Below are 13,981 nucleotides of genomic sequence, written 5' to 3'. Positions count from 1 at the left end.
CCCACATTTTTAAAAACTATCTTGGACTTTTCCCTTTTTAACAAAATTTTTTTTTTTTTTTTTTTTTTTTTTTTTTTTTTTTTTTTTAGATTTTTCTTTTATTTTTTGCACCTAATCGTGTACATTTTCTACAAGCCCTTGCAGTTAGAGATGCTTTGAGAAATGAGTGAGTGATGGGGATAATTTTTGTGCTTCAACAACCTTTTTTCAAACACTGTGACCCTATAGCGCTTTGTAGGGTCAACTGTACATTCAGGCTGTTAGGCTATTTATACCAGTTTTGATCAATTCTAATGTGATTTTAAAATCTTGTTTAACTGCAGACCTGCGTAATATGGACTGCCCTCTCTCACACACAGTGTGTGACATTGCCTCATCTATATAAATATTTAATAATCAATCATGAGATAATGGCTTCTTAAGGGTTATTAATAGTTGCAGTAAATTAATAATTGCAATAGAGGATTGCATATTGGCAAAGTTTCGACATCTCAGAAATTAAGATATGAACAGCTGTTATTTTTGAAAGAATCTTATAAAATAAGATGATAAAACAGTGAATTGTAATCTCTAAAGGAAATTTGCTTTTTAGTTTTATCTTGAGGTGCTTTTCTCCACTAATCTAGAAGATTTTACTTTTATTTAAAGGTTTTTGAAGAGCTCACTATATTTGGGCTATGTTTGAGAAATCATTGGTTCATTTTTATTTTATTACAGTTTTTTCTGTGATATTTTGATTCACTGAAATTGGTATCTGCAGGTCAGCGGTTTACGTGATCGGAAATTGGCAAACATAAGATTGGCTTATCTCCGCATAAGACAAACTTGTCTGGATGATGCATCATTAATTTAATTGGGTATTTAAATTGGATCCAGCAAAGGAGAGACTCAGTTTGTTACTTGTGGAAAATTAGACTATTTTGTATAAGATCTCTGTTTCCTACAAAGCCTGTAAGACGGCTGCTTAATTTGGCTTCCATTCCAAAAACTTGTAGATGTAAAACATGTTTACTCAGCAGCAGTTGACTGGAACTGAAACTTTTCAGCAGTTTGATTTGACCCCTTAGCTACGGTGCATTCACTGACTGAATAAAATTAGATTTTTGAATAGCAAATTTGACTCATCAGTCAAACTGAAATTCATCTGATTCTGGTCAACAGGCAATCGGTGCAATTCCTTCACCGCTCAAAATTCCCTCCTGACTGAAAGCTTGTAATTTTACATGTCTCTTTCTTGATGAGACAAACTGTCAAATGCAAACTTTCTTATTTTTTTTTGTTCTGAAATATATATTTTTTTTAATCTTTGTGTGACTGCAGCATCTTTACTTGCTGTAGTCTTTTTTTTTTTTTTTTTTTTTAATCTTGTTTTGTTGGCTGGAGCTGCAGGGTCTAAATGTGATGCTGTTCTCTGGATTTGGCTGCCCACACAATGACCACCTTCTTCAGCTCAACGACCGCTTTTAGAAGCAGCCGCGATGCCAAGACGGACACACACACATGCGCGTCGCCTATTTGAAGACCTTTCCAGATGCAGTCTTTTCAGTTCTCCTCAAGTTCCCTCTTGCAGTGCAGTCAACATTAACTAGCTCCACCCACTGACAGCCCTTCAGCAGCTCCCTCTCTTGATCTCACACAGTTAACCCGGCGTGTGCATCAGCAGAAGCCTGTGTGTCTTTTTAAAGGAGGTTTTCCATTCAACTGAAGATCCAGATGTTCGTCCCTCCCCTCCCTTCCTGTTCGCAGCTCTGCCGACTTCCCTCTTTCCTCTTCCCCTTCTTGTTGTTGGGGTTCTGAGTCTGTTGCCATGAAGACAGCCACATGGGTGTATTGTTCCTGTTTGTCTTGCAGGTGCAAACCCTCTACTACTCACCTGACCATAAGCTGTTGGATGGAGGGCTGGTGATTGATGGGCACAGTGAGGTGTTTGGTGGCGAGGACGACCACCTTCAGTTTGTTCAGGTATTCAACTGCTTGGTGATGGCTTCACTGTAATTAGGAAGCCTCTGAAGCATAACTCGGCAGTTCAGCACTTAGTTTAGCAACTTGTGTTTGACTTTAGTTGTTCTACGTCCCGTCCCATTCTTGGCTTAGATCTGGTGTGTTTAACACCAAAAAATCAGCTTACTATGTCCGCTGCTGTCAGCTGAGCGTCGATTGCTATTTTTTTTTTTTTTGCCAGTAAACTTGGCAGAGACTTGATTTAAAAATTTGGCAACATGTCGGTGCTTGGCTTGTTAAAATGACCGTAGATTGGCCAGCCAGATCAAAGCGTTGGTTTGGGATGCTGTTAGCTTTCGGTTTTGGCCACTGGCAGGTCTGTGGTGCAAGCTCGGCTTCTGTAGCTGCGTTGTGCTCTTGCAGAAGAAACCAGTGCGTGAGAGTGCCCAGAGACAGCAGAGCTGCAGCTCTTCAGGAAGCCTCTCGCCCTCCAACCAAGCAGCCAATGTCCAAAAACCAACCACCAGGAGAGACTGGAAGTACATCGCCTCGGAGAAGACCACAAGTAAGTGTTTATGGATTGATGTACGTTAGTTTTGTTGCCTGAAGTGGAATTTAAATTAACTACTTTTTTTTTTCTTCCCGTCTCCCTAGACAGCAACTATCTTTGTCTGGCTGTGCTGGACGGAGTGCTGAGTGTGATCTTCCTGCATGGTCGCAACAGTCCCCAGACGTCTCCGACGGCAACGCCCTGCCTGATGAAGAGTCTCAGTTTTGAGGCCCAGCCAGAGGAACTGGAAGAGCACCCGCTCTCTCCCATGCATTACGCTCGCTCCGGCCTGGGTACTGCAGCCCTGAACGGGAGACTCATCGCAGCAGGTAAGCTTTAAATGTATCCAATTAATTTACCTCCTAAAAGTATTCACACCTTGCAGGGTGTCTGGATTGCAAAAATATCTTAAGCGTTAAATTCAAATATCTAAAATTAACCGCTTAAGATGCCTTAAATTCATTGAAAAAATAGGTTGACCTGGAATATGTTAGTCACACATCAGTTTGAGTCCTGCGCAGACATCTTTACTGCACCATGTGACTCAAGGAGTTTGCGCCTAGCTGCTAATATTCCTGCTAGCTAGCTTTTTTTTTTTTCTTCTTTACGTCCTTAAGTGCAAAAACACAAAATTTTCCCAAGTATTTTGGGTCTAGTTTGTAGTACAAATATCTTATTAAACTTGGAATAAGACAAAACTAATTTACAAGCAACTTTTCAGTACAATATGGGAGCTTGTTCTCAGTAATTCCTTACTATCGATTATAAAAACAAGACATTTTTCCCATGTTATAAGTAAAATAATCAATGGAACTAGTACTTTTTCATTACATTGTGGAATTATTGACAACCTCCTATTTCCTGCTGAAAAGTTACTTATAAGTTGGTTTTTGTCTTATTTCAGGTTGTACTAAGATATTCACACTAGAAAATAGACCAAATATACTTTGTAAGCTTTAGTGTTTTTTGCAGTGCATTGTGTGTGTGTGTGTGTGTGAGAGAGATGAAATGCTTTCCCAGATATTGAGTTTTGTGGTCCTGCAGGGGGCTACAACAGAGAGGAGTGTCTGAGGACTGTGGAGTGCTACAACCCCAACGAGGACTGCTGGACCTTCATGGCGCCCATGCGGACTCCCAGGGCTCGGTTCCAGATGGCTGTGCTGATGGTTGGTCTAACCGCTCGCTCTTATCTCACTTTATCGTTTAGTCTACAATAAAGTGGCATTTTGAATATTGACCAAGTGCGCTTGTACCTGTTAGGACTCGTTCCACTTGTCTTTGGTAAACAGTAAAGTATTTAACAACTCCTTGTTCAAATAACTGGGCTCCTTAATTGGTCCCTGCAGTTTAGAATGTGTTAATTTCTTGTTTTGTGTCCTGGCTGCCTCCCTCAGGGTCAGCTGTATGTTATCGGGGGTTCCAATGGACATTCTGATGAGCTGAGCAGTGGGGAGATGTACGATCCACAAACTGATGAGTGGGTTCAAGTGCCAGAGCTGAGGACAAACCGCTGCAATGCAGGTCAGCCCGCTGTACCGGGGATCATTACCTTTTCATAAGAACAACACCTCATTAACATTTTAAACTCGATTTACTGGCTGGTCTGACTCTCCGCTGTGTCCTCTCCAAAGGTGTCTGCTCCTTGAACAACAAGCTTTATGTTGTCGGAGGGTCGGACCCCTGCGGGCAGAAGGGCCTGAAGAACTGTGACGTTTTTGACCCTGTGGCAAAAACCTGGTCTAACTGTGCCTCCCTTAACATCAGTATGTATCTGTTCAGTTCCACAGTCGTACATCTGTCAAATACAGTGCACCAAGGGTTAGCATCATGGGCGCTGAAAGCCCGCCCATTAGGCCAGATACAGTATTGGCATGCAGAATTTGCATATATGATACTTGAAATACAGCATTCTACCATAACTAATGCAATTTGCGTGCTTTGAATATATCATGCTGAGATAAATGCAACCAATGTCGGCATATTTGGAAATGTAAAGATAAAAAAAACAAAAAAACAAAAGAAGCTGCACTGAAGCTGCATTGTGTTAAATTTCATAGGATAATGCAGGCAGCTGAAAAAATCAGACTCTGCACTGAAGCTGCATTGGTAACAACAGCAATTTTGTTTCCAGGGAGACACCAGGCCGCAGTGTGCGAGTTGGATGGCTTCATGTACGTGATTGGAGGAGCAGAGTCGTGGAACTGCCTGAACACCGTAGAGCGCTACAACCCTGACAACAACACCTGGACTCTGGTGGCCCCCATGAACGTGGCCCGCAGGGGAGCCGCTGTGGCCGTACACGCAGGTGAGCCCGACCACAAACCACAGAGTTTTAATGGGATTTTATTTCATAGACAACATGGTAAAATGAAGCGAATTGGAAGTTAAAAGGCGTATGGAGGTGTGGAGTGCATTTGTGTTCAGCCTCTTTCCTCTGAGGATCTTTGTGAAGCGGGAAAAAACAATGGTGGTGGCAGAACATTTGGTCAGAATTGATTTAAAGTCTCAAGAAGCAGGATATTGACTCTGGACTTAGTCATATCAAATGATTTAGGTCCAAGCAAATTCACAGGTTAGAATGGCCTAGTCAAAGTCCAACTCTAAATCCAATTCAGAATCTGATTCTCTGAGCTTGAACTGTTTTGCAGAAAATAAAAAAAAAAACCCAAAAAAAAAACTTTCAAGAGATGGTATTTTGTGCAGACCACAATTTTTTATTTTTCTCTTAAATGTCCTTTTAGGGGCTCCATATTTCCCCATCAATGCTGTTTATATTTAAAAAAAATATTCTTGGCATGATCCTGCTCCCACCATGTTGGGGATATGACACTAGTCATATTCAGGCAAATACAAATGTACACCACACTTTTCAGATTTTTATTTGTAAAAATATTAAAATCAGACGTGGATTTTCCTTCTGCTTCACAATTGCGCTCTGTTCTGTTTGTCACATAAAGTCCCAATGACATACTTAGAAATGTTCCTCTTTTTTTTTTTCCCTTCAGGTTTCCATTCCTGAACTTGTTCATTTTGAAGAAATTTACTGAAACGCATATTGTTTACTTGCTGATGTTTGCCTCTACGCAGGCAAGCTGTTTGTCGTGGGTGGCTTCGACGGCTCCCACGCGCTCCGCTGCGTCGAGGTGTACGATCCTGCCCGCAACGACTGGCGGATGCTCGGCAGCATGATCTCCTCCCGCAGCAACGCCGGCGTGGCCATGCTGGGCGAAACCATCTACGTCGTGGGCGGCTTCGACGGAAACGAGTTCCTCAGTACGGTGGAGGTGTACAACCCCGAAACGGATGAGTGGAACGACTGCACCAAAGCCCCATCTCCCCTCTCTGAGTGAAGGGAGAGGGGATGGGGAGGGAAGAACGGGGGAAACAGGGTTCTGGAGTTTCACAGTGCTTCACTCATTTCCAAACTAACAGGCTTAGTGACGTAATCGTGTTTCGTGATGTTTTCGTGTATGAACAGGTATACGTGGGTGGGGATGTTGAGGTGAGGAGTCTTCAGTGAAGACTGGCTTAATCTTAGCAGGTCGGGGAGGGGGGAGGCAATTTACTGAGAATCCTTTTGTGTTTTAAAGTGTCAGGCATTTGCTGCCCAAAGCAACGTTGACGCCTTCTTTTGTTTTTGCATATTGCATAGATTTTGGTTTTGTCTTGTATATATTTTGTTTCTTCCTCAAATTTTTTTTTGTCGTATGCCAACATTTACTACACTTAGTGCTTTTCATTTCTTTAAGCTAGTTGCATGGAGGGTTTTTAGATGAGTTTTTACTATTTGACCACCTGGAAAGGTGCCAGTTTGAAGTGATAATAATTTGAGTTCAGAAAATGTATAAAGTTTATTTAAGAAAATTTCTGTTGTGGAAATGTCTTTCTTTTTTCCCAAAATATTTAAAGGTCAGTGGTTTGAAGCCTTACTCAGTGTGAGTTGCTAAACACCCGTCAAAGCTTTCTGTCATTTTAAATAAACCGGATTGTTTTTTGACTCTTAAAATGATGGCCTTTTTTATATTTTTATACACTGCTGATTTACCAGTAACATAGATGTAGTAGCAGAGAGCTTACATGAATCTAACCAGTGCCAGATTTAGTTGACCTTTTTTGTGCACATGCCAGAAATGCACAACCATGCTTCTGCTAACAATTTTTTTTAATGTGATTTTTAACTAGTTGATATACGTAGAGCTGCAATTTACTGAGAATCCTTTTGTGTTTTAAAGTGTCAGGCATTGGCAGATTTTTCTGGAAGGAATGTTGGTGCAAGAAATTTCACATTTGTAACATTTCTTAATTAATAAATCGTATAAGTCTAATTTTTGTTTTCAGTCTGCTTTGTTCTTGTTGGTAAATAACTGATCCATTTCTTTAAAAAAAAAAAAAGCTTATAGTTGAATCTCTGATAAAAATCCTCCTGAGATCTCAACAGTGTTGATCCAGTCAAACATACTGATTGGAAAATGCAAGGGAGTGTGTAGTATTTTGTGAAATGGATTCTGACTATCCTGCAGACTAGAACCTTTTTCATTCCGTAATTTGAATTCTGAACAGAAATATTGCATGTGGGGTTCCTCAAGGCTGTATTCCTGGGCCACTTTTATTCAGTCATTTACACTATCAGCATAGCTCAGACATGGAATAATACACTCTTACAACGTGGTGGTTAGATTATTGTAAAGCTGTTCTAAAAACAATTGTGTAAAATGCTGCTTCTACAGTCCTGATCAACACCAGGCAGTTGCATCATATCAAAGCCTCTCAGCTCTGATACAAACTCTAAGCAGAAAATGTTGCCTCTTATTGATAACTGGAAACATTTATATTAATCATAAATTCATAGTTAACTTAGTAGATAAAATGTATGCAAAGTTATTGAAGCTTGACATAAAATGTGTAGAAAATCACTTTTCTAAAGTATAAAACAACTTTTAATTAGTCTTTGAATCTTTAATAAATTATCAGTAGCTGATTTTGTGAGTCCAGTTTTAGCTCTCACTGCATCGTCCTCCAATTACTGTGTCATGGCCTCTGCCTTTTAACCTTTAACTATTTATATTCTCCCCATGGACTACCATAGTAAACCAGGTTATATTCAGTCCCACTAAGTGTCTTACCAAGGAGATTAGACTCAAGTATTTGAATGGAAAAAAAAGCAGGAAGGCACAACCAGAGTGGCTGTGGGTTGTGAAACAGGGCTGGATGAGTAGGCTCCTTTTTTATGACCCCAGACATCTGAGGCTGCCTGCCAGAACCAGTTAAATCCCTCCCTCTGTGCTCATTCACAAGTCGATGTCAGATAATCTGCTGATCCACCTGACGGCTGCAAATGTGTCATGTGCAGGAGAAAGTAGGGACGGAATCCTGAATCCGGTCATCGTTACTGTCTGACCATTAAAACACGTTTTTTTTCAAAAAATACTTTAATTCAATTAGCATATTAAGAAAGTTTTTGCATAAGTTTTATGAAACATTCGATTCATTAGTCTGTCTTTCAAATTCGAAGCACTCGAAACGAAACGTGAGTACACATTTGTGGCTAAGCTAACCAGATAACAGATTCACAAATGATTTACAATAGATTTGAAACGACAGATAAAGCTGTCTAGGAAATGATGTCAAACTCTGTAGAAGATTAACATTACCATTTAAAACTCCTCGTGTTTACATGTTGTGGGTCTGTTATTGTTTAATCATATTCCTGATGACATAAACATTTAAATACAACCAGTAATAAAAGTTAATGGAGTTGTTCAAGTCAATTTCTAGAATGGATTTTCCAGGTTTTTTCCTTCCACTAACCTTTCAAACAATATCTTTAAATATAGCACTCTGTGGCCCGCTAAAATCTCAAGCAATGAATTTTTGCGGCTTGCCTTCCTTGTGTAGCGTGACGACTGACTATCAAGTCAGCAGTCATAACTTTACATAAGATGATTAAAATTGAATAGCTTTCTTTGGTCTTATTTTTCTGAGAAGCTGAGTTTTTCTCCAGAAAAATGTTTAACCTGAACTATGTCTGTTCATTGTCCAACTGTGCTGAGATTTTACGAAGACCCAAAGTTCTGATCATTATTGGCTCTCCTTACCAGTGACCCTAAACCCCGCTCTACCTTTGCCTTTGTCTGGATGACGTCTCCTCGTGTAGCAACTCTTCACTGTAACAGCCGGTGTAATCTCAGCCTGTCTGCTGCCGTCACCTGGGTTTAATCCATTTAATCATTCCACACGCATGCAGCCGCATGAGGCTGTGCACAGAGAATCACACGTTACATGAACTGTAACAGACAGAAAAGCTTCAACTTGAGCAAAGAAATCAGGCAAAGTGATTTTAGGAGTGTAAGATTTAATTTACAAGAGCAAAAGACTCGTACACACATGTTTTTTTAAATTTGGCACAAAGAATTTATAAAACTTGCAAATCTACAACATAAACTTATTCAGCTATCTCTACCATCTGTAAGGCAAAAATCACATCAGTAATTTCAAGCTTTAAAATGACAAACCAGATGTTAGTTTTGGGCTTCTCAGCATTTTAAACCAGCAGACCCTTAATGGAAGTAGTATGAAACGGAAAAAGTGTTTTAAAGCACCAGCTTTGCAGGGTCCGCAGCGGCGTTAATGCCTATCTCTAATAACTGAGATAGGCATAGGCAAGTCGCCAGTCCATCATGGGGGTGGAAGATATGCAGCGCTTTGCAAAAGCATTAATAGCCCTTAAGCCACAAGCGTCAGGAAATGTTATTTATTATTTGTGGTATGTAAATGTTAAATGGTTACAACTGTTCAATTCATCATCAAAAATGGCAAAGCAGCCAAGAGGCCCTTGGTGATTCTGGAGGAGCTGGAGAAATCTAAAGCTCAGGTGGGAAAATGTGTCAACGGGACGACTACTGGCCATACATGCCAAGAATTTGACCTTTATGGAAGACTGACGGCAGGAGAGCAATAAGGCTCCCGTCATAAAGAAGGCACTTTGATCAGCTGAACCTGGAACATTAAAAAAACACTGATATGTTAAAGGTCCAACATTCAGGAGATTATTCAAAGCTTTTTCTATTGCTTTGGAAGAAACAAAGCAACAACTGCATAGAATGAGTTTTGTGTCAGTGCAGTTTGATTTTAAATAAGGCCCAACAATAAATACAATAAAAAAAATTACAAGTAAGCGACAACACTAGTAAAACAAAAACAAAAGCTTCACAGCGTGGCTTCATCACACATTCATTTGGTTCAAGAATACCAGTAAATATCTACCTGAGAGGTAAAATTTGACATTTTCGCTAAAACATAAAAGAAATATTGTGATTACATACTAGAAAAATACACACAGATACAAACATAACATGCAAATGTTCTTTCATTCTCTAGTTTGAATGACAGAACACTTGCATTTTGAACTGACCACAAACTGGAGAACAACTTCACATATTACAGAATTAAAAACAAAAAAACAAAATAAACTTCAACAAACATCTTTAGACAAGAAAACAAAACAGTTTCTGTTACAGTGAAGGTGTTTATAGATTAAAAGTGTTGAAAAATGGTAAAAAAAAAAACTGAAATGCCGTCAACTAAAAGGTTTTAATCGAAGGAACAGGTTAGGTTTTTACAGGCAGCCGGTGGTTGATGTTAATGGGACCCTGAGTTTCATCAGCACGGTGCGGTGAAGGCAAAGTTCTGCCCTGTGGTCTGAACACAACCATCCAAGGCCTTTTTTAGCTCCAATAACTGGTTTCCTCCAACTCCAAGTTTCTCCCTGGGAACAGACGAGACGTTAGGCTGATAGGAAACAAAGAAATGGACGAAGTCTGGAGCAAACAGAGGAAGAAAGCTCTGATCTGATGTTTACATGCAGTTTTCTGAAAACCCCACATGACCTGGGTCTTACAGAGAATTACTATTTGCTTCCATTTTGTTGTTTTGTTTACAATCTAGTCCTTATTATAACCTGACCACTGCATTTTTCCCCCTCAGCAAAAACAAAACAAAACAAAAAAAAACATCTCACGATGTTCCAGCTAGCCCTCTGTTTTGATTCCTCATGCCAAGGCTTGAATGTTTCGCTCACAATTAGATTTTATTTACCCACATGTTGCTTTATGGCAACAGCTTCCAAAAGCGAGTTGGAGCGCATGAAATTAACTGCAGATATTTTCCACCACATGGTTGGAAAATATCGGAGGGGTAAACCGCATTATGCCCATGAAGTCAATCCTGAGGTTTTTCTCTAATTTGAATGTAAGAACATTTACATTAAATTGGACAACCTTGTTTAATTCTAACTAAATTGGTTGAATAGATACGTGAACAGAAACGGGGGTAATTCCTTTCTTTTCAAAGTTATGGATGAACAGATTTTATAACATAGATGACCAGATGGTATAGTTCATATGTTTATTTATATAGATGGTTACGGCTCTTCCTCCAGACTCTGGGAAGTCAATTTCCAAATTAAATGCAAAATACTTACTTTTATCTAAGTTTTTTTTTTTTTTAACCATTCCTCTTCAGGCTTTGGTGATTCGCTGTTACTTTTGCACTTTTTAAGCCACAATTTCTCCTTTCACTTAATTTTCCCTTAATGAGATTGGATACAGCACTTTTTTTTTTAATCAAAATGTTCAGCAATGACCTTTTCTGGCTTACCCTTCTTTTAGGGTTGTCTGCAAAACAACTGAGTAATCACCAGTCCAGTGCTGATTGTTCTGTTTCAAAAGGCCACACTCATCAAATCACCAGAAGTAAATGCCTCAAATGCTCCTTGTGTAACATGATGAGTTTCACCTTTTTAAATTAAATAAGTTCATTAATTAACTTTTTGGAATTATTCTGATTTACTGAGTTTGATTAACCACAGCAGTAGTAATAAGTCACATATCTCTGATTCAGGGCAGTGAAAGAACAGGTACATGATCTGCAGCTTCCAGTGGCAGCTATTTATCCACATTTCCACCAAACTGAACTCCGTTTTTTTTTTTTTCCTAAAACACCACCACAGGCGGCTTCAAATTCCCAGGAAAGAACACAGAACACTACAGTCGTGACAACGGCTGCTTAGCAGCGAGACACTGAGGGAGCTTGTTGCTTGTTTGTCTCCTCCTCTGCTTTATTTCCATCAGAACATTGCGTAACTGCAGACAGGATGGAGGGAGGAAGGGAGGGAGCGCAGGAAGAACTTTCTGGCTTTTGCCCCTCGCTGTTTTCACCCAGCATTCATCCGTCTGCCCACTCCCCCCTTCTTTAAGCAGGGGTACAGCTGCTTGTTTGCTCAACCTGTGATGTCAGGTTTACTCCTGTTACGTTTCGGCAGCACTCAGGATGTACTGGTCTGCACCTGCTCAACTGGTTCACCTGTTCAGTTCCTGTCACTGCATGCACATCGACACCTTCCGATTCAAAATTATAAGTTCCTAGACATGTTTCAACGACAGCAATATGACTTTGCACCAAGGTCACTGAACCAGATGAATAAAGGGTGGGTACTTTGCTTTTTTAGGGAGTTAGACACCAGAGAACAGCTGCTCTGCAGGTCAGAAATACACATTATTAATGATGACAGGACACAACCAGCAAATCTGAACATGTGATTCTTTCCCAGTTTACATTATGCTGAAAAAAAAAAAAAAAAAACTTGTAGAGATTAACTACTTCTTTTCTTTCATGCAAACAACTTCACAGATGTCTGGTGTCGTTCATTTAAATTAAATAATAAACAAACTACATCATTTGCATGTAAAACTGTGGAAAGCAGTGAAATAATTGCCTCTGAATGCAGGATTGCATTAGAAGAGGACAGGACAAAAAGACCAAGCTGCCTGTTCAAATGAAGCCATTTCTCTTTGCTGCATTATTAAATACACTGAACACAAAATTAAGCAATGTGCAGCCTAAGGCTTCCTCCTGCCGAACAACGCTCGGCTCCCTGTGGGTTTGCTAAATTAAGCGGAGCAGAGGAGCGCTTTCATAGTCATTCTTTCAGAAACTGTTAAACTCTTCCGTTAAATATCAGCTGAAGACGATGCCAGCGGAGGAGAGGACTGCATATGACAAACATGACTTACATAAAAAGCTGAGCGAGTGCGTTCCAAAAGTATTCATGCTCCATGAACTTTTCGAATCATTTTGACCCATTTTGACCCACTGATATTGGGGATTTTTTAAAATAAAGTCAAACAAATTAGTGGATAACTATGCAATGGAAGGAAAATTATACACAAGTTGTATGTTTTATTTATTTATTTATTTATTTATTTATTTATTTATTTATTTATTTTTTCACAACTACTGGGGAGTTTTTTTTTTTTGCCAATTATTACAGTTCAAGTTACGTCAGACTGGATTGGACTTTGATTAGGCCATTTTAATGCATAAATATTCTTTGAAATAAATTGATTTAATGTTGTCCTAGTTGCAGACTGAGCGTGAACCTCCATCTTTTGCAGGATCTTGGGTTTTTACCAGCATAGCCCTGCATTTAGCTTCATCTTCCAATCGACGCCCAAATTCCCCTAAGAAAGCATTACCACAGCAAGATGCTGCCGCATCCAAGCACACAGTGACTGCATTTAATTATAGTTTCAAATTTATTGTTATTTATTCTTATGGTCACTGAACAAACAGTGAAGAAACAAGTAAAACTATCAATCATGACGACAGAGGCAGCTTTGGGGGTTTTAAACAATTAGAATTTATCGTGACCACGATAAATCTAAATTCTTATCATGATAAGAAAATCATCACGATAAATGATAAACGATACGATGGATTTCATTTAGGGATACCAGATTAAATGAGGCAAAATACAATGCTACACTTTTTTTGTAAAAATCCTGCCATTTTGTAATTATGCACTACTTTGTGCTGTTGAATTACATAAAATCCCAATAATATACACAGACATTTGTGTGCAACGTGACAAAATGTGAAGAAAACAAAGCTTCGGCGGCTATGAGTACCGTTACAAGGCACTTTTATTCTGCAGGGAATGAGAAGAAGCTCAAACACATTCAAACAGGCATTCACACCACAAGGAACTTGAGAGATGAGTGCAGCTTGGAAAATGAGTCACTGGGTTTATCAGAAGTGTTACTCAACAGCTAAGCTGTGCCGCATTAAAAGCCATTAGCCTTCCGCACTGATGAAGCATCCACATGTGAAGAAATCGACAGATAAGCAAAAGTGTCTGGAAAACAGTCACTTTAAAAAGAGGAAAATCCTTTCCACAGAACGTTAGCAGGGAAAAACAATCACTGGAGACATTGTAATGCAGGGTTTCCCTGCTAACGTCATATGTATTTTTAAATATTTCCTGCATGATAGTGATCTTTTAGTAGAGGGTATGAGACATCAGAAAGACGAGCAGACGAAAACTGCTTTTTCTTCCCCTCTCCACTAAGGAAAAACACAGTTAAAGCAACGTGTTCATTTTGTAGACATTCGGCAAACACACAAATCAAAACAAGTATTTCCAGACACACAAAA

At 39.4% G+C, this 13,981-nt stretch overlaps 1 protein-coding gene and 1 long non-coding RNA gene across 3 annotated transcripts in view; one reads left to right on the top strand and one right to left on the bottom strand.

Annotated features, from left to right (window-relative positions):
* LOC106940541 (uncharacterized) overlaps positions 1 to 5,372 on the bottom strand; it is an 8,955-nt gene extending 3,583 nt beyond the window's left edge. Inside the window, exons 1-2 of the long non-coding RNA XR_001423126.1 lie at positions 5,358 to 5,372; positions 1,330 to 1,332 (exon numbers count right to left, since the gene is read on the bottom strand). This is a non-coding gene — a long non-coding RNA (uncharacterized LOC106940541). The remainder of the gene's footprint in view (positions 1 to 1,329; positions 1,333 to 5,357) is intronic.
* LOC106940540 (influenza virus NS1A-binding protein homolog A) overlaps positions 1 to 6,252 on the top strand; it is a 16,277-nt gene extending 10,025 nt beyond the window's left edge. For both annotated transcript variants that reach the window (XM_015023309.1, XM_015023308.1), the window contains exons 8-15: positions 1,852 to 1,962; positions 2,365 to 2,506; positions 2,596 to 2,820; positions 3,536 to 3,657; positions 3,886 to 4,012; positions 4,123 to 4,254; positions 4,623 to 4,796; positions 5,579 to 6,252. In XM_015023309.1, the coding sequence (XP_014878795.1) occupies positions 1,852 to 1,962; positions 2,365 to 2,506; positions 2,596 to 2,820; positions 3,536 to 3,657; positions 3,886 to 4,012; positions 4,123 to 4,254; positions 4,623 to 4,796; positions 5,579 to 5,841 (1,296 nt within the window). In that variant the 3' untranslated portion in view covers positions 5,842 to 6,252. The remainder of the gene's footprint in view (positions 1 to 1,851; positions 1,963 to 2,364; positions 2,507 to 2,595; positions 2,821 to 3,535; positions 3,658 to 3,885; positions 4,013 to 4,122; positions 4,255 to 4,622; positions 4,797 to 5,578) is intronic.
* The last annotated feature ends 7,729 nt before the right edge of the window (positions 6,253 to 13,981 follow it).

This window comes from Poecilia latipinna, unplaced genomic scaffold, assembly GCF_001443285.1.
Source record: "Poecilia latipinna isolate Pla-1442-1.1 unplaced genomic scaffold, P_latipinna-1.0 Scaffold3272, whole genome shotgun sequence".
NCBI classification, from domain to species: domain Eukaryota; kingdom Metazoa; phylum Chordata; class Actinopteri; order Cyprinodontiformes; family Poeciliidae; genus Poecilia; species Poecilia latipinna.
Note: the sequence above shows the minus strand (reverse complement) of the source record. Positions and strands in the feature narration are given on the sequence as shown.